Consider the following 20,694-nt stretch of genomic DNA (forward strand, 5'->3'; position numbering starts at 1 on the left):
TGATTAGAATGGTCTTTGGGAAAAATGGAAACGTTCCAGTTAAGGGAAAGGAGTCAGAATATAGACACAAAGCCTATTGATTCTTCTTTAGCAGTAGTTTAGTTCCAGCAAATCACCTAAACCATGACATTTAACAAACTGTGCTCTTAACAAAGCTAGGCACATAGCAAAGGCAATGAATAGTAATTATTTTTCTTTTCTAAGGACTGCTTTGTGAAGCTACTGCTACCTTTCAATCTAACTTGTATGAATTGGAAAAAAGTATCGGCCCTTTTGAAAAGGAAGAGAGAGGGCAATGGTTATTACCCTGGCTTTTTCACAATACCTGATTGCGCCCTTCAAAGGATTCAGTTACCTCCTCTGCCGTGCTTTCTGAATAAGTTAACCCCCTGCAGGAGAGAGCTGGTGTGGAGAGTGACACGGAACCGTTTTTGTGTTTGTTTATTAGTGGGTGTGCAGGTGACAGGCATGCTGACAGTCAAAAGGAAAGTGGGGGCTGCCCCCTGAGGTGGTTTGTTTTGAACAGTTCCTGTGAGTTGTTTTGGGGATTGATAATATGCCTGCTTGTCTCATTTTCACATGGCAGCCATATTGGCTGAGACCTGCTGCTTCTGAGAGAATATGTACTTCTGGTGATAGCTTCAGGAGGACAGATGGTGTGAAGCCATAGCTCAGTCACTGCCTGAAGCCCAGATTGAAAGCTTTTACCTTGCTTCTTGGTAATAGTTCATTGTAGGTATAGTTACGAAAGGAAAGCATTGCATGGATTCTTGACCGTATTATAAAATTGTGCGATTTCAAGAAAAGAATTTTAGTTTCAATGGATGTTAAAAGTAAGTGCAAATTTTATCTATAAAATATGCTAATTATGTATAGTTTTCCACAGAAACTTGATTCCCCCTTAATTCCCCCCCACCCCTTAATTCCATCTCTTTGCAACCCCGTGGACAACTATACAGTCCATGGAATTCTCCAGGCTAGAGTACTGGAGTGGATAGTCTTTCCCTTCTCCAGAGGATCTTCCCAACCCAGGAATCAAACCCACATCTCCTGCATTGCAGGCAAATTCTTTACCAGCTGAGCCACAAAGGTAGCCCCCTTAGTTCCCAGGAGAATTTATCAGATGCTCTTTTTTTTTTCCCTCAAATGAAACCAGTGGGGCATTCTCTTTACTCCCATTCCTACCATCTCAGCCCTTCCATTGGGATACTATTTAGTGAATTTGGTTAAAGTATGAACTTCCAAATGACCTTAACAGTATGGTTCCTAAGATGTCAGTGTTCTGTCTCTACTTCCCTTTTTGGTTGCCAGCCAGCAGTTTCCATGTTAGCTGGAGAAGTCAAGCTCGTTACCTGAGACTTAAGAATGCCAGAGGCAACAACACTGTCTCTAAATATTTCCAGAGTTGTTCACAGCTTTCTAAAAGTATTTGATGAATTTCCTTCTGGCAATAATTCTTATATTCTGTAGACTTTTCTCCTCTGCTGGCTTGGAGTTATGAAACCTGGTCTAGATTTTCTGCCAGATTTATTAGAATTCTGTCTTTTGAGAGGTGGTAATGTTAAGTAAGCATTGTTAGTTCCAGAGCTGCCTCTTTTGGGGACCCTCCGGGTAATTCTGCAGTCTCTACTTTGTCATAACCTTAGAAAGAATAAAGTCATGGCTCTGTTTTCACCTTGGGTAGGCTTTCTTTGTACTCCTACCAACAGTGAGTTCTAGACTTTCCCAAAGGGTTTTCGGTCTAAGGTTCTACCAACTGTAAGCCCCTTTCTGTGAGGATTTAATATTACTTTTGTTTAGGCCCTGGGAGCAGAGCCAGGCTATGACGGCGTGGGCAGGAGAGGAACTGATCTAAATTTGGAGTTTATTTTCATCTTACCTTTTATCCAAGTTACTTCTAGAATCCAATATTGACGCTACCAGTGCTTTCCCGCTTCCTCCCCTGATGAATCCTTTATCTCAAGAGTAACAATGAAAATTAAATCTCGGAGAGGTTAAGTTACTTTTCAGAGGTTAATGAAAATTAATAAATGATGAATCTAGAGCTGAAACTAGAACCCTTGCCTTTTAACCGTGTAAGATGATTAACCATCTTTTAACCATCTAAGAGGAAGAATTATGATCCACTGAATGAGTGGAAAAGAATTATTCTCCATCCTTCATGTTTGTTACTGAGCCCATAATAGAGCAAGGTTGAATAACATTTAATAAAAAAAAAAGACCCTCAAATTCCCACTAAATGAACATATGAACTAACAGATCAGAGTACCTCCTCTTCTTTCTGGGAGCTATTGGGATTAATTGTTTGAGCAACACTGCAGCCAGCTCACTTCCCTCAGACCTCACCTCTTGGCAGTTCCTCTTGGTCACCATTGAAGTTGTAAGTGCTTCTGACCATCTGGTCCCTCCCAGGTTCTATTCCTTTGAGCTAATACAGGGGATCAGTTTGTCAGGTAAGACTCACAAGAATCAGAGACCTTACCCATTACCAAGTTTTAGTAATACTTTTAAGAGTACAGAAATCAAGGGGTGTAAGTGAAGTAGGGAGAGTCTGGAACATCCTCTGTGAACCTGTACCAGGTTGCTCATCCCTCATTGGACATGTCCTCTCCAGCCCAGGATAGTGGATGAGGTCTCTAACTGAGGTTTCCAGTCACCTCACAAAGCAGGGGGAGTGTTTGGATTATGAAACATTTCACTTTTATACTACCAGATAGCGTTATATAGCTTCTGTGACATTCTTTGGGAAGCCATGGAAGCAAAAGAAGGCCTTTGTAGGACAAACCAGTTTTGTATCCCCCTTACCCCCTGCTTTTATCTCCTCCTCTTTTAAGATCTCAATTTAACCAGAGCTATGAGTGACAACCAGGGAATTAGAATTTTTGCTACCTTCTCTTCGACCTTGTAACCTCCATAAATCCTCTCGACCATGTCCCTGGAGTCTCAATGCGTTTCTGTCTCCCCCCTTCCATTGGTAAGATGCCCTCTGTTACTCGCCTCCAGGCTTGCACTATTGTGTCCTAAGGACGGATAGGCAGCCGTCCTGTCAGCATCATCAGTTTCTTATCGTATTTTTCCATCTTCTTTTTTTCTCACTATTAAGTGCCTTAACTATTATGATTTGTGTGAATCTGACTTGACATTCCCACATAAATTCATGCTTTTCAACTCACTGGTGCTTAACCACCCCTCCCTTCCTAACTTTTTAACTGTGACAAGAAACCACTGAGTTACCAAACCCTCTCTATACTCTAGCTTGTTAGTCAGGACATCAGATAGAGAGCATGTTCTGAGATCTGGCTTTCTCTTGGAGAAATACATATTTCTCCCTCTACCCTGCAGGCAGTGGTTGCTTATTCTCCCATATCCCATGTACCTCGGAGTTTGGAGGTGGAGCTGACTCCTCACTGTCACTTCTTGAACATTACTCCTCCACTTTGGTGTAAAAACTTCTTCTCTTTGAGATTTATAACACTTCTTACCCCGAATCATTACTCATCTGAACCACCTGTCATTCACCCTCTTTCATTTACTGTGGCATATGGGCCTCATCTCTTTTCAGAGTCTTGCCATTGGCCTGGATGTATTCAGTATGACCCTCTTAGTACCTGACTACCTGGTTTCTTAACTGGGCCACTTGACAGTTCATTTGTTTGTTCATTATTTCAGTATTTCCTTCATGCATACATGCATTTGTTCGTGCATTCATTCAAAAAGGGTTTTTTGATCACCTGTTGTTGTTGCTGTTCAGTTGCTGAGTTGTGTCCGACTCTTTGCGACCCCATGGACTGCACTGCGCCAGGCTTCGCTGTCCTTCACCATCTCCCAGAGCTTGCTCAAACTCATGTCCATTGAGTTGGTGATGCCTTCCAACCATCTTGTCCTCTCTGGTTCCCTTCTCCTCCTGCCCTCAATCTTTCCTAGCTTCATGGTCTTTTCCATTGAGGGGCTCTTTGCATCAGGTGGCCAAAGTATTGCAGCTTCTTTCAGCTTCAGCATCAGTCCTTCCAGTGAATATTCAGGGTTGATTTCCTTTAGGATTGACTGGTTTGATCTCCTTGCAGTCCAAGGAAGTCTTAAGAGTCTTCTCCAACACCACAGTTTGAAAGCATCAATTCTTTGGCACTCAGCCTTTTTTATTGTCCAGCTCTCACATCTGTACAAGACTACTGGAAAAACCATAGCTTTGACTATATGGACCTTTGGAGGCAAAGTAATGTCTGCTTTTTAATATGCTATCTAGGGTTGTCGTCGGAGAAGGTGATGGAACCCCACTCCAGTACTCTTGCCTGGAAAATCCCATGGACGGAGGAGGCTGGTAGGCTGCAGTCCATGGGGTTGCGAAGAGTCGGACATGACTGAGCGCCTTCACTTTCACTTTTCACTTTCATGCATTGGAGAAGGAAATGGCAACCCGCTCCAGTGTTCTTGCCTGGAGAATCCCAGGGACGGGGGAGACTGGTGGGCTGCCGTCTATGGGATCATGCAGAGTCGGATACGACTGAAGCAACTTAGCAGCAGCAGCAAAGTTGTTATAGCTTTTCTTCAAGGAACAAGCGTCTTTTAATTTCATGGCTGCAGTCACTGTCCCCAGTGATTTTGGAGCCCAGCAACATAAAATCTTTCACTGTTTCCATTGTTTCCCCATCTGTATGCCATAAAATGATGAGACCAGATGCCATGATCTTAGTTTTTTGAATGCTGAGCTTTAAGCCAGCTTTTTCACTCTTTCACCTTCATCAAGAGGCTCTTTAATTCCTCTTTGCTTTCTGCCATAAGGGTGATGTCATCTGCGTATCTGAGGTTATTGCTGTTTCTCCCGGCAATCTTAATTCTAGTTTGTGATTCATCCAGCCCAGTATTTTGCATGATGTACTCTGCCTGTAAGTTAAATAAACAGGGTGACAATATACAGCCTTGAAACACTCCTTTCCCAATTTGGAGCCAGTCTGTTGTTCCATGTCCGGTTCTAACTGTTGCTTCCTGACCTGCATACAGGTTTCTCAGGAGGCAGGTAAGGTGGTCTGGTATTCCCATCTCTTTAAGAATTTTTCACAGTTTTTCCACCTACAAAGTAATTTTCTGAGTCCTATGCTAGAATTGGAGATACAGTGGTGGCGGGTGGAGTGGTGGTGGGAAGAAGCCAGACATGGTCCTCTTATTCTGGAGCTTACAGAGAAGTTGTGGGGGAAAGACATTGAACAGATGAAGATACAAATAAATATAACTTTATAAGTTTTATAATTACTTTGAGGCAAAGAGGCTACGGGGTCCAAAGGATGTACTAGAGAGACTTGTCTTGCGTGGGCGTGTCTCTGAGGAAATGATGGTTGAACTGCGTCCTCATATGAGGAGTTAACTGGTTAAAGAAAGGAGGCAAGAAAATTCTGAAGAGAGGTGGCAGCATGTACAAAGCCACGTTAGGAGAGGGAGTGTGGTCCATTTGAGGAGTGAATGAAGGCTGGTTGTGGAACATGATGAAGGAGAGGGAGAGCATGATGCAAGGTGGGCTAAAAGATAGGCAGGGTTCAGATCATATGAGATCTTTTTAGGTTATGTTAAGGATTTTGGTTCATTCAGAGGGAGTGCAGCCATTGAAAATTTTATTTACGATTTTTAAATTTTATTTTTCCAAATATAATACATATACATTGCATAAATTCTAAAGGTATATAACCATATTTAGTGAACAAAGAAGTTTCTCAGGTACCTAATTTCCCCTCCTAAAAGCCACCATGCCAGTTTCTTGAATATTCTTCCAAAAATAGTCTATGCATATATATGTGTGTATATATAATATACACACACATATAGACTTTTTTTCCCCCACACACAGATTGTGGCATACTAAACACACTGCTCTACACCTTTCTTTCTCTACATAATGTTTTAATGTTTCCTGGATATCATTTCATATTATGACTATAGAGAGTGGCCTTTTCCCAGCAACTGCATAAATCTTCCTCAGTTTACTTAACCAGTTCTCTGTTGAGGGATGTGTAAGTTATTTCCAGTGTTTTTCATTCCAGACATCATACAGTGACTATTTTGATATCATATCACATATTTGATAATATTTCTGATCAGTAAGCTCTAAAGTTAGCTACCTTTATTCTGTAAAAACTGACTTTCTTTCCTTCATAGCACTTATATTAGTTTGCAGTTCTGCATTTTTTATTATGTCTATTTAATCACTGTCTCCCCCATCTAAATTGTAAGCTCCATCAAAGAAATGCCTAGCATGAAATGGATGCTCAATAATATTTGTTGAGGACTTCCCTCGTGGTCCAGTGGTTAAGACTCTGAGCTTCCACCACAGTGGGTGTGGGTTCAATCCCTGGTCAGGGAACTAAGATCCCGTATGCTGTGCAATGTGGCAAAAGAAAAAAAAAAAAAAAAACTAAAAAAAAAGATTGTTGAAGAGATGAAGGAATAAGGAGGTAAGGATAATAGCTAGATGGGAAGTAAGTGTGCTTTTTTAGTTAAACCTTTTATACCAGACAGAAATAATTTGTATCTCTAAAAATCAGAGTCATTTGAAATTTATCAGTCTCCTATTAGTTAACATCCAGATTTAGGCTCTACTCAGTAATAAATTGGAGAAGGAAATAGCAACCCACTCCAGTACTCTTGCCTGGAGAATCCCATGGATGGAGGAGCCTGGTGGGCTATAATAGTCCACGGGGTCACAAAGAGTCGGACACGACTGAGCAACTTCACTTTTACTTCACTTTCAGTAATAAATAGTAGTTCAAAAAAAGTGTATTCTCATCCACCTGGGGTTGGCAAACTTTCTCAAAGGGCCAAATAGTAAATATTTTAGGCTTTACTAATATTGAGATAACTCTGTTGCAGCTGCTTAACTCTGCCATTAGAACAAAAGCAGCCATAGATAATACATAAATAAATGAGTGTGAGTGACTATGTTCCAGTGAAGGTTTATTTAAAATAATAGGCAGCAGCTAGAGTTGGCCCTTGGACCATAGTTGGCGCCACTCGTTTAATGAATCAGTAATGATAACCCTTCTTTCATTCCTGATGTTGTCAATTTGTGACTTCTCTCTTTTTTTTTTTCTGTCATCAGTCACACTAGAGCTTTACCAGTTTTATTGTCCTTTCAGACAACTAGATTTGTGTTTCATTGATTTATATCTATTGTTTTTTTTGTTTGTTTTCTGTTTCATTGGTTACTCTTTATCTTTTTCTTTCTCTGCTTATTTTGGATATAATTTACTCTTTTTTTTTTTTTCTTCTGTCTTTTATGATGAAAGCATAAGATCATTATTTTTCTCCCTGTTAAAGTTTGGCCTTTACTTTTCCAGATCTTTTTGAATGCATTTATCTACAAACAAAAAAGCTTCATTCTGAAGAATATAAGACCATAACATATAAGTTTTCTGCAACTTGCTATTTTAACTTAACAAGGTATCATGGGGATATTTCTTCAGCTACATATGGAACTCGACCTAATTCTTTTCACTTGCTGTTTAGTATTCTGCAGTAACTATTTCTATATTGATAGATGTTTAGGTTCTTCAAATATTTCACCAGTACAAACTACACTGAAATACAAGTGGGAAATTCTCCAGGATAGAAGTACACAGAATATTTTTGTTAAATGTATAATTTATTGAATGTCTTCTCTTAATGCTCAGAAGGAATAAACGACTTCCATGTGATTTACCACATTAACTACATTTCATGACTCTTTCTTTGTTATAAATATTCTTATGTTGTTTAAGGGCTGAACTTTGGGGGAAAAGTCTTTCCACATTAATTTTGTTTCTCTGGGATTGTTTCTCTGATGTCCAATAAGAATTGAGCTCATCCTATGGAATTTTCCACAGTCATTACATCAATAAGGTTTATTTTCACTGTGAGTCTTCTGATGTCCAGCAAAGGTTGTATATCTGAAAGATTTTCCACATTTACTACAGTGATGGGGTTTCTCTCTTTTATGCATTCTTTGATGATTAATAAGAGTTGAGTTCTTCATAAAGACTTTTCCACATTGATTATACCAGTATGGTTTCTCTTCAGTATGGATTTTCTTATGTTCCAATACAGTTAAGTTATCCCTGAAAACTTTACCACCTTCATTACATATAAAAGGTCTTTCTCCACAGTGTATTCTGTCATGATGCTCAGTCCTTCTGAGCATAGACTTTCTCACAGTCTACATTAGTAAGGGTTTATGACTGGTCTGAATTCTCTGATGACTTAAAAGAATAGAGTTCTTTCTGAAGCTTTTCCACATTCATTGCGTTTATAGGGTTTCTCTCTATAATGAATTCCCTAATGATTAATAATGTTGAGTACATCTTTAAGAATTTCCCACATTTAGTACATCTATAAGGTTGTTTTCTTATGTGAATTTTATGATGATTAAAAGAAATGAACTGCTCATAATGTCTATCACACATTCTTTATGTTTATGAGATTTTTCTGTCAGTATAATATCTCTGGTGTTTAATAAAGGAGAATTTATATTTGAAGACTTTCCTACATTAATAGTACTCTTTCTCTGTGGAACTTCTGTGCTTCTACTTCAAACCTATATTGATTGTGATGCTTTTGTTTGCCCTTTCAGAGTGGACCCTTCAGAAGTATTTATTTTGCTTTAGGTCTGACATCTTTGTGTCAAACCAGTATTCTTGTACTGCACAGGGACCTGGTGGAGCTTCTCATACTTCCATCCAGGGCTTTACCCCTTGCTCCAGTTGGGCTATTAATTTTGACTTGAAACAGAGAAGCCCCATAACAACAGATTCTTGTAGTTTTCCAGCATCATATATCCCTGTCCATGTTCATCGAATAGCATCTGGGTATCTTCATTCAATCTAAGTAAAGGCCACAACCACATCTCCAAATGTCAGTGGCCCCTGGATCTAGGCCCTTGTTGGTCTTGGAGCCATCTGGCTTCTGAAGCACTCTTCCAAGCAAGGGGAGAAAGTTGTGCTTAGGCTAATAGTTCTGGAGGTTAGAAGTCCTAAATCAAGGTGTTGGCTGGGTTGGTTCCTTCTGAATCTTTGGGTAGAATCCTCCTTTAACTCCTCCTAGCTTTTGGTGGTCACTATCAGTCCTTGACTTGTCTTGGCATGCAGCTATATCATTTCAGTCTCTGCTTCTATCATCACAATGCATTCTCCATATGTGTCTTTCTAGATCATTGATTTTAGACTTTCCTTCTTTTCTAAAATAAGCATGTAAAGCTATAAATGTCCCTCTAAACATTGCTTTAACTGTATCCCACACATTTTAGTATGTTGTGTTTTCAGTTTCATTCAGTTCAAAATGCTTTCTAAACTTCCATGGTTTCAACCTACACTTGGTATAAATTAGTATTACACCAAGGGGAACCACTATCCAGATGTCTGGAGCTCTTTCTCCGTGTAGCTTCTTCTTTCTGGTAGTTTCTAGCTACCACAGTCACCTTGAACTCTTGTTTCCTCAACTGAGCAAGACCACCGTGCTCTGCTTAGGTTCTCCCCTGTCTCACAGTCAGCCGCGTGCCTGGTCTGTAAACAGAAAGCCACAGTGACCATAGGGCTCACCCTTGTTTATCTCCTTTCTCTCTGGGGTCACAGTCCCGGACCACATTGTTGTTTAGTGCCCAAAACCAATTGTTTTATGTATATTTTTTTGTCTAGTTTTCTAGTTTCTCAACAATGGGAAAGCAAATTCAATGGCAGTTTCTCCTTCAAGGACAGAAGTGGAGGTCACGGTATGTTAAAAAAAATACTGGCTTATAGAAAAGTGCAAGTTATGTTCATTTTTGTGGATCTTTTCACTGTATTAAATAAGAGAGACTTTTTGTGAGAGGAATGATGGAAAGTTGATCTAAAAGTAACTGACAGTAGTTATTGATGTAACAATTTACTGATTTCAATAAACTGTGCACTCAGCTGTTACTGAGTCATACCATTGGTTATTGTGTGAGAAGGTGGATGAAGAAATGAGGGGCGTTTCTATAGCTCTTGGTAGCTTCATTTTTAAAATAGTTTCTATTTATTCATCTTTTCTTCAGGAAGTTCTATTTTTTCTGGCCTCTAAGTTGCTTTGTCTGATGTTAGGTTGGTGCCTGTGTTTTTTTTTTTTTAAAGCACCGTGGTAGATTGGCTTCCATAGTGATTGACTCCATAATCTAATCTACAGCCTTCCTGTTTTTCTCTTGTCTTTCAGTTGACTAGTATCCACATTTAGTAAGTGTTTCCTTTGGCTTTGGTGGATTATCCAGTTGTTGCTTTAGCCTGTCATAGCCCTTTTTCAGTTATGTGTGCCTGCAGACATGACTGTATATCGCTTCAGTGGTTTGATTCTACTACACATTTTCTATATGTAGTTCTACATTTTATGTTATAACCCCAGCCTGGGACTAGGGTGAAGAAAGAGGTACCTAGGGTATGAAATTTAAGGAGACACTCGGTCTCAAGGTGGGATAAGCCAACCCTGCACTTACATGATGGAGAAGGCAATGGCACCCCACTCCAGTACTCTTGCCTGGAAAATCCCATGAACGGAGGAGCCTGGTAGGCTGCAGTCCATGGGGTCGCTAAGAGTTGGGCATGACTCAGCGACTTCACTTTCACTTTTCACTTTCATGCATTGGAGAAGGAAATGGCAACCCACTCCAGTGTTCTTGCCTGGAGAATCCCAGGGACAGAGGAGCCTAGTGGGCTGCTGTCTATGGGGTTGCACAGAGTCGGACACGACTGAAGTGACTTAGCAGCAGTAGCAGCAGCAGCAGCACTTACATGACTCTTAAGACTAAGCACTTCCTTAACACTTGTGCCCAAGGCATCTCCCTTGCCTCACCTGGTTCTGGCCCTGTATAATCCTGACTTCTTAGAGGTGGCTCAGGTGGTAAAGAACCTGCCTTTACCAGATTTGAGTACTGCAGGAGTACTCGAGGAGTACTCCAGTACAGGAGACCGAGGTTCGATCCCTGTGTTGGGAAGTCCCCTGGAGAAGTGCATGGCTACCCACTCTAGTATTCTTGCCTGGAAAATTCCATGGACAAAGAAGCTTGGTGGGCTATAGTCGATGGGATTGCAAAGAGTTGAACACGACTGAGTGACTAACACACACATTACCCTGACCATAGTTGGTTATAGACACCTATATAAGACCTTAAAATGAACTCTGTGTAAAAACTTTAATTTAGAACATGCTTTAACTTTATCTAAGAAAACAGAAATGAGGTAATATTTCAGGAAAACTGGTACCATGCCTGAAAAAATTCAGTGGCTCAAAAGTTTATCCATTAGCAACATTAGCCAGAATTTTGGACCATGTTATCTAGGTTAACCATAGTAGGTCACTGTAGTACTTTTATTCCTTTATTTCTTATTACGACATAGCTTCTCATTAGGAAGTTCATCTAGCAGAATAAAATTTTTGGTAAACTTTACTACTGCTCTGATTAATGCTGTGAGGTGCAAAGCCACCTGACTGTGACCACCTGCTGATTAGAAAACAGATGAACCTGCAGCCTGCAAGAGGTCAAGAGGACTCAGTCTGTGTTGCTGCCAGTTCAGTGGAGGCAGAGTACTCCATCTTCTTCCACTTCCTTCTCTTCTGGACCCATAATCTTCATACTGTCCCAGAGAAAGGCCTTGGGGGTGAGTGGGACCCTGCCCCCGTCCTTCAGCACACTGTCACCAGAAGAGCTCTGTTGTTTTTTTGTCTCATGAACTGGAGTTCTGTGTAAAAGGTCTACATGCAAGGACTTACTGAGGAGGGGAGCCAGCGGTGAGCGTGGAGCAGTACTTATACCAGCGAAAATATCCTGAGCCAAAAAACCTTTCTCTTTTGTGTCTTCTTTTCCACTTATCAGACAGCTTTCCCACCCTCTTAAAAACCAGTCTTCAAAATAGCCTCCAGTGTTGGTATTCAGGACTCTTTACAGAGCTGGAGTCTCTGTTTTTATTTCATTTTAAAATGTTTCCATTTTTGTTTTTAGATGCCAAGGAGAGCAGGTGCCAGCGGGTAAAGACACAGTTTGGTGTTGGCCTGAGATCCAGGGGAGAAAATCACCTCCGGCTTCTAGAAGGAACCCCCTCTCTCCAGTCGTGCTGGGCTGCCTGCTGCCAGGACTCTGCCTGTCATGCCTTTTGGTGGTTAGAGGGGATGTGCCTCCAGGCAGACTGCAGCAGGCCCCAGAGCTGCCAGGCTTTTAGGACAGACTCTTCCAGCTCAATGCTGGTGTTTTTCAAAAAATTCCAAATTGAAGATGATTTGGACTTTCTGCCTGAAGATGATGTACCACATATTTTGGGGTTAGATTGGAGCAGGGCATCTTGGAGGAGGGAGAGCCCACCCCAAATTCCACTCAGACCCACTTTATCGAGTGACCAGTGGAGCTTAATCAGGAAGCTTCGGAAGAGAGAGAATCCCAGTGAAGAAGTAGCTGCAGTGACACAGTCTTCTAAAACGAATGAACTAGGTGATCTAAACAGCACTGGCTCTGCAGAGGTAAGCATATCATGAATAAGGAGTGACTAGAGAACTAGTTTAATCTGCTTTTGCATTTGGCACACATGAGCTTTGAAGCTGTGCTTGTGGGCAGCGCTCATAGGCTGAGGAGTGTATGTACACAGCTGCTTAGTGTCATCTTAGTAGGGGCTGCTCACATGTTCAAGGGTAATTTGGTCTTAGAGATGTGCACTCCATGCAGGTCTGACCATTGTTTTGGTTAAAGCAGAAAGCTGTTCATTATCTTGTCTAAGCTGGTTGTTGGCTACAGGTAAGTGCGTTTGTGTGGGTGTTAGTCTCCACTAGAGATTCTGCAGTGTTTTCTGCCAGATTGCAAAACGCTTGATTGATGCAGTTGCAGTCAAGTTCTCCTCCTCCTCCCCCATCTCCTGCTGGTAAACACTTTCCTTATGAGGTAGTTTCTGTTCCATTCTAAAGTAACCAACCCGGTGCTGCATAAGACCTGGACCTGCTGGTCTGGGGAGCCGGATGTGGCTATTAGCCAAGAGGCTTCGGGTGAGTTCTTACCAAGCTTTGTATGCCAAGGGAGATACTACCAGTAGAGTTTATTCTGTTTATTATGTTTCTTCATTGTTGGTCTTCCTGGGCAAATGATTAAGAGGAATGACTCAGCCTGTGCTCATTCTCCCTCAGTTGCTGTGACTTATTTTTGTCTATGTTTTGTCCTGGTTGTCTCTATCAAGTTAAAGCCAGAGTGGGGAGGCTACTACATGCCAGACACTGTGTGTGCTAATCATTGTGTTATGTCATTTTGTTTAATTTTCATAGCAATATTTCCAAGTATGTGTTATTAACCCCGTTTTCCTAGTGAGGAAACTGAGGTCCAAATAGGTTAAACAATTTGATCATGCAGCTAATGAATAGCAGGGCCTTTCAGTGAGGTTTTAGAGCCTACAGTATTAGGTTCAATTTGCTCATAAACATTTATGGACTTTTATTATCATTGTCAGGCTTCCCTCATAGCTCAGGTGGTAAAGAATTTGCCTGCAATGCAGGAGACCCCGGTTCGATTCCTGGGTCTGGAAGATCTGCTGGAGAAGGGATAGGCTACCCACTCCAGTATTCTTGGGCTTCTCAGGTGGTTCAGCTGGTAAAGAATCTGCCTGCAATGAGGGAGACCTGGGTTTGATCCCTGATTTGGGAAGATCCCCTGGAGAAGGGAAAGGCTACCTACTCCAGTATTCTGGCCTGGAGAATGCCACAGACTGTATAGTCCATGGTATCACAGAGAGTCAGACACGACTGAGCGACTTTCACTTATTATCAATGTCAGGTATTTTCCTAAGCACTAGAGGTAAACAAGACATGATCTGTGCTCTCAGGAGTTTATAGTCTAGTGGAAACTCAGGCATGAAGATGGTGTTTACAATAGTGTATAATTTTTTTTTTTTTTAAAGAACCAACTTTTAAAATTTTATTAAAAAAATTTTTTTTTTGACTGTGCTGGGTCTTCATTGCTGTGCGTGGACTTTTTCTAGCTGCAGTGAGTAGGGGCTACTCTGTTTTTGTGGTGTGCAGGCTTCTCATTGCAATGGCTTCTCTTGTTGCAGAAGCGTGGGTTCTAGGGCATGTTGGCTCAGTAGCTGTGGCCCACAGGCCTCCTTGCCCTGCGGCAGGTGGGATTGTCCCAGACCAGGGATCAAACCTGTGTCCCTGGCATTGGCGGTGGATTCCTAACCACTGGACCACTCGGGAAGTCCCCCAGTAGTGTATAATTATTACATAGTAGATTTATGTATTGAGTTGACCAAAAAGTTTGTTTGGGTTTTTCTATAACATCTTATGGAAAAACCTGAATGAATTTTTGGCTAACCCAATACTACACAATAGGAACACAAAAGAAGAAGTGATCCTCTTGAGCAGGCAAGTGATGTGTATGTGCAGGGAAGAGTTTACAGAGATGTTTAACTTATTTCTTAATGTATGTGTGGAATTACATCTGGGGTTTAAAGGTTAAAAAAAAAAATTCTGGAGAGAGGTCCAGTGTGTGCAGAGGTTTAGTCAGCACATACTTACTGCACATTTACTGTCTGTAAGGTGGTGTACTAAAAGCAAGGCAGTGCAAATATTATATCAAATAAGATCCTGATTTCTGCCCTAATAGAGCTTATACTCTGGCAAGGAAAATAGGCATGACATTTATGATTATTAAATACTTAAAACCTCAATGTACATTATAAGAAGATAAGTAGAGGACTATAAGAACATCTAACAGGGACCTAATTAAGATTAAGGGCTAAAGTTAGGCCACCCTAAGTAAGGTAAGTTGAAGCTGAGATTGAAGTAGAAGTAGGAGTTAGGGGGAAAAAAAAAACAGGAAGAGTAATTCAGGCAGAAAGAATAGCAATTTCAAAGTGTGTTAGATGCCTTAGAACATGGCAAGATCAAAAAGTTGAGAGAGACTGGTCTTGTTTGGCAAACAGAACAAGAGACCTTTAGAGAAAGAAGAGGCTTCAGAGGTGTTCAGAGCCTTGTTGTTGTTCAGTTGCTAAGTCATGGCCAGCTCTTGCGACCCCATGGACTGCAGCACACCAGGCTTCCCTGTCCTGGACTGTCTCCCAGAGTTTGCTCAAATTCACGTCCGTTGAGTCAGTGATGCCATCCAACCATCTCATCCTCTGCTGCCCCTTCTGCCTTCAGTCTTACCGAGCACCAAAGCTTTTTCAATGAGTTGGCTCTTCGCATCAGGTAGTCTAAGTATTGGAGCTTCACAATCAGTCCTTCCAATGAATATTCAGGGTTGATTTCTTTTAGGATTGACTGGTTTGATCTCCTTGCTGTCCAAGAGACTCTCAAGAGTCTTCTCTACCACCACAATTCAGAAGCATCAATTCTTTGGTGCTCAGCCTTCTTTATGGTCCAGCTCTCACATCTGTACATGACTACTGTGAAAACCTTAGCTTTGACTGTATGAAACTTTGTTGGCAAAGCGATGTCTCTGCTTTTTAATATGCTGTCTAGGTTTGTCATAGCTTCCCTTCCAAGGAATAAACGTCTTTCAATTTCATGGCTGCAGTCATTGTCAGCAGTGATTTTTGGAGCCCAGGAAAATAAAGTGAAAGTGAAAGTTGCTCAGTTGTGTCTGACTCTTTGTGACCCCGTGAACTATACAGTCCGTGGACTTCTCTGGGCCAGAATAGTGGAGTGGGTAGCCTTTCCCTTCTCCAGAGGATCTTCCCAACCCAGAGATCGAACCCAGTTGGTTCATTCTTTACCAACTGAACCACAAGGGAAGCAAGAAAATAAAATCTGTCACTGTTTCCACTTTTCCCCTTCTTTTTGACATGAAGTGATGGGACTGGATGCCATGATCTGAGTTTTTTGAATGTTGAGTTTTAAGCCAGCTTTTTCACTCTCCTCTTTCACCCTCATCAAGAGGCTCTTTAGTTCTTCTTCACTTCCTGCCATTAGCGTAGCATCATCTGGGTATCTGAGGTTGTTGGTATTTCTCCCAGCAGTCTTGATTCTAGCTTGTGATTTAGCCCAGCATTTCGCTTGATGTACTCTGCATATAAGTTAAATAAGCAGAGTGACAATATACAGCCTGACGTGTTCCTTTACCAATTTTGTACCAGTCCTTTGTTCTATGGCCAGTTCTAACAGTTGCTTCTTGACCTGCATACTCATTTTTCAGGAGACAGGTAAGGTGGTCTGGTATTCCCATCTCTTGAAGAATTTTCCACAGTTTGTTGTGATCCACACAGTCAAAGTCTTTAGCGTAGTCAGTGAAGCAGAAGTGATGTTTTCCTAGAATTTCCTTGCTTTCTCTATGATCCAGTGAATGCTGGCAATTTGAACTCTGGTTCCTCTGCCCTTTCTAAATCCAGTTTGTACAGCTGGAAGTTCTTGGTTCACATACTTCTGAAGTCTCACTTGAAGGATTTTGAGCATAACCTTACTAGCATGTGAAATGAACGCAGTTGTATGGTACTTTGATCATTCTTTGGCATTGCCCTTCTTTGGGATTGGAAGAGCCAGCCTTCAGGCCTTCTTAAAATATTAGTCTTTATCTTAACAGGGATGGAAATGGTCAGATATGTTACTGTGTGATGAATAGAATGGAGAAGTGCAAGAAGGTCCATGGAGCAGTCAAGAAGGAGGATCTTTGGGCAAGGGAACCATTGTCCTAAAGGAAGTTGAAGATACGGGAAAGAGAACAAAGACAATTCTCCCTCAGGGCTGAGGATCTCAAACTTCAACAGAATCACTTGGAGGCCTTGTTGAAAACAGATTGCTGGGTCCTAGCTCCAAAGCTTCTGATTCACTTTGTTTAAAGTGGGGCCTGAGAATTTGCATTTTTACAGCTTCCCTGGTGGCTCAGATAGTAAAGAATCTGCCTGCAATATGGGAGACCTTGGTTCAATCCCTAGTTTGGGAAGATCCCTTTAGGAGGGCATGGCAACCCACTCCAGTATTCTTGCCTGGAGAGTCCCCATGGACAGAGGAGTCTGGGGGACTACAGTCCATGGGGTTGCAAAGAATTGGACACCACTGAGTGACAAAGCACAAGTTCCTCCTGTGCCAGTGCTACTAGGCTGGGAACCACACTTTGAGAACCACTGCCTGTAGGGCTTCCCAGGTGGTGCCAGTGGTAAAGAACCCACCTGCCAGTGCAGGAGATCTAAGAGACGTGGGTTCCATCCCTGGGTCAGGAAGATCCCCTGGAGGAGGGCATGGCAACCCATTCCAGTATTCTTGCCTGGAGAATCTCATGGACAGAGGAGCCTGGTGGGCTGCAGTCCAAGGGGTCACAAAGAGTTGGACATGACTGAAGCGACTGAGCACAGCACAACCTCATAGGGCAGGGGGGTTAGAATACAGAGCACAGAACGCTAAATAAGTCTTAAGCAGGAGGAGAGACATCTCCTTCATTGTGATAGGAAGGAAGGAATGAGTGGATATAGATGTGACTAAGGTGGACTGTTGGTTCGAGAGAAGGAAATTGTGGTAGTTCTGATCTCATTCTTGTTTTTTCCTGAAGTGGAATAAATCATTTATTGAAAGGAGAAGCAGAGGTAAGTGGAGTGGGGATGGGGGGATAGTAGGCAGGAGAATGAGAGATCTGGAGAGAGTGGTAAAGGTCTGAAACGACCATTGATCGGGATAGGAGATGGTAAACAAAGTAAGGAAATAGAAAGATGGCTGGGTAGCCTTGAAGATGGAGAACGTGCATTTACAATTATAGTTGTATGATTCTCCTCAGGACCTCTCAGCAACCCTGTCAAAGAAAGGTTGATGGTTTGATTCATCCAAGATTAGAACTTGACCAATTTGTATGGAAGGAAATTGAGGCATGGAAATGGAGGTCGTTGTCAAGAGAGTGGATAGAAGAGAGATATAAGAAGAAAGGAAGAGAGGCAGAGTTGAGAGGGGTTGACAGAGATTCAGTACAGGAGCCCGGCATTCAGAGATTTTGGTGATGGGAAACAGATACGGGGGACAAGTACATGTGCTGGAAGGACAGGAGGTAGTCCTGAGAATGGGGGTATTTGAATTTCAGATTTCAGAGGTGTAGAAGTTACGGTGATTACAAGGTCTAGGGTGAAGCTATGGAAAAGAGTTGTTGGGATAGAGCAGAGAAGAAATTTATTGGTGATAAGGAGCTCAAAGAACATGTTGAATGCGTTATCCATGTAGACCTTGAGACCTTTAGTAAGGATGGTGACGAGGATGATAACAGCAGCAGTTAATGTTTACTGAGTACTTCCTGTGTGTCAGGTACTATTCTGAGCCTTTCACACGAATTAACCATTTTATCTATACAACCTATCCTATGACTTCCTGTTACTGTTTTTTATTTTATAAATGAGGAGACTCAGGAGCAGAAAGGTTAAGGAGCATGGCCCAGGCAGCATGGCTGCTGTATGGTAGCGCCGAAACCTGAGCACGGGCGTCCCATTCTCTCCAGGGTAGTCCTTGCATTCTTGCTCTGAGGCAGGACTTGCAGTGAAGAGAAATTCCAAGAGCCGGATGTCAAAGCCGTCAGTAAGGTAGGAGTAATGAGTAAGTTGAGAGATGACAGCTATGATGAGAGTTGAAGTGTAGTGCAGCAAGATAGCAGAGGAGAAGAGGCTTTTACAGAGAAGATGAAAGAGTAATAATTTGCAAAAGGTGTTGAGAAGGGGAGCAAATAAAATCGCATCTCACTTTTAATCTTGAAGTATGGGAGAATAAGTAGCCACTGCATTGCAGAGATACATGGGAAACTGCATCCTTAGAGGCGTGCAGACTTACCCTTAAGAATAGGTCAGAGGGGGCTCCCCTGGGGGTCCAGTGGATAGGAATCTGTCTTGCAATTCAGGGGACACCAGTTCGATCCCTGGTCTGGGAAGATCCCACTTGCTGCGGAGCCTCTAAGCCTGTGTGCCACACTGCTGAGCCAGTGCTCCACAAGAAGAGAAACCACTGCAATGAGAAGCCTGTGCCCTGCAAGGAAGAATAACCCCCACTCGCTGCAACTAGAGAAAAACAAAAATATATATTAAAAATAAATATTTTTTTAAAAAGGAGGTCGGGGATCACTTTATGAGCATGCGGCCTCTGCGGTCCTCACACTGAGAAAGGCCTTGTTCTTGATTTAGTGTTCTGCTCTCATTATCTTGAAATTCTTAATTTTTGAACAAGTAAGCCACATTTTCATTTTGTACCAGATCCTGAAAATTTAAATGTAGCGAGAGGTTAGGGAACAAAATATGAAGGTACTGAGTATACTGGTGACTTTCTGATCATGGAATAGAAGTTCCAGACAATTCAGTGGAATTTTTGGAAGAGAAAAAGAGGTTGGTTTTTAAAGGTGAGGAAGTATAGATCGTTGTAGTGGTAACAGTTGTGGTGTGGTTAGTGTTTAACAACTGGGTCTTCCCCTATAAAACAAAGTCAAGTCCTGAGTTTTAGACTTTACTAATTTATGTGGTGTAAATACTACCACCATGACCAGTTTGAAACTACAGCGTGAAGTCACGGAACACAGCACTGGCAGAGAAGAACACAGTTAGCACGCTACAGGATAACTATGATCCATAAAATTAGACAAGCAAAATTAGACCTATGGTAGATTCAGGCCTGACAGTCTACTGGAAGATGGTGAAAGCTCAAACTTAGGCCTTACAGGATTCAGGTATATGGTGGGGGGAGGATCCTGAAGTTGTGTTGGCTGGGAGTTCTTTTTCTTATTGTTCACCAGTCATAGACAGTGGCAATAAACTGCTGCTAGCCACCTGCCAATGCAGGTAGACATAAGAGATGCAGGTTCAGTCCCTGGGTTGGGAAGATCCCTTGGAGGAGGGCACGGCAACCCACTTCAGTATTCTTGCCTGGAGAATGCCACGGACAGAGGAGCCTGGCGAGCTGTGGTCTATAGGGTGGCAAAGAGTCGGACACAACTGAAGCGACTTAGCATGCATGCAAGCACGGACAGGATCTCAAGCTTTGTGGTCTAGCATGGAGAGTGGGTGGACCTGGAGGGAAGAATATTGAGCTTGAACTTTTGAAACCCTGGAAGTGGAAGTGGGCTTTGTGCAGTGTCACACAGAGACGTTACATAGTTTGGCATTACATGTTGGAAACGGTAAGCATTGCTAAAAAATGGGGAAAGTGAGGTCTTCAGATCCAGACAAGTGAGGTTTGACCTTATACCATGCTTAGGAGTTTCATTCTCATCCCGAAGGCCATGGATAGCGCTGGTGTAATATTGACTACTGGTGGGGTGGTCCGATCACCTTCTGCATTCAGAATAGTTAACTGCTAGGCCTTTCTTTCAGAAGAGGACTTGGAATTCACACTTCTGTTTAACATACTAGGAAGAGTAAGAGAAATGCATGCACTGCAGATCTTCTAATTAGGGAAGACTGACCAGCAGCATTAGTTTTTAGTTTGTACTGTTTTCACAAGCAAGTCTGCATCCAAAGGAGGAAGAAATTGTATGGTAAATTGCTCTTGTCTTTGCCTGAAATGCGTACAGAATTGCAAAGGCCTGGGGTTGTTAATAGCATTTTTTCATTCTTTTGAAAATATGTATATATTTTATCCAAGAGTAGGTTTTGGAGAAGGCAATGGCACCCCACTCCAGTACTCTTGCCTGGAAAATCCCATGGACAGAGGAGCCTGGTGGGCTGCAGTCCATGGGGTCACTAAGAGTCGGACACGACTGAGTGACTTCACTTTCACTTTTCACTTTCATGCATTGGAGAAGGAAATGGC

At 42.0% G+C, this 20,694-nt stretch overlaps 1 protein-coding gene and 1 pseudogene across 2 annotated transcripts in view; one reads left to right on the forward strand and one right to left on the reverse strand.

The window, feature by feature from the left end:
- The window catches only part of KIAA0319L (KIAA0319-like ortholog), a 97,511-nt gene that overhangs the window by 24,754 nt on the left and 52,063 nt on the right, over positions 1-20,694 (forward strand). For both annotated transcript variants that reach the window (XM_010841184.1, XM_010841185.1), the window contains exon 3: positions 11,963-12,474. In XM_010841184.1, the coding sequence (XP_010839486.1) occupies positions 11,963-12,474 (512 nt within the window). The remainder of the gene's footprint in view (positions 1-11,962; positions 12,475-20,694) is intronic.
- LOC104989502 lies at positions 7,273-10,479 on the reverse strand (annotated as a pseudogene).

Source organism: Bison bison, unplaced genomic scaffold, assembly GCF_000754665.1.
Source record: "Bison bison bison isolate TAMUID 2011002044 unplaced genomic scaffold, Bison_UMD1.0 scf7180017864158, whole genome shotgun sequence".
Lineage (NCBI taxonomy): Eukaryota > Metazoa > Chordata > Mammalia > Artiodactyla > Bovidae > Bison > Bison bison.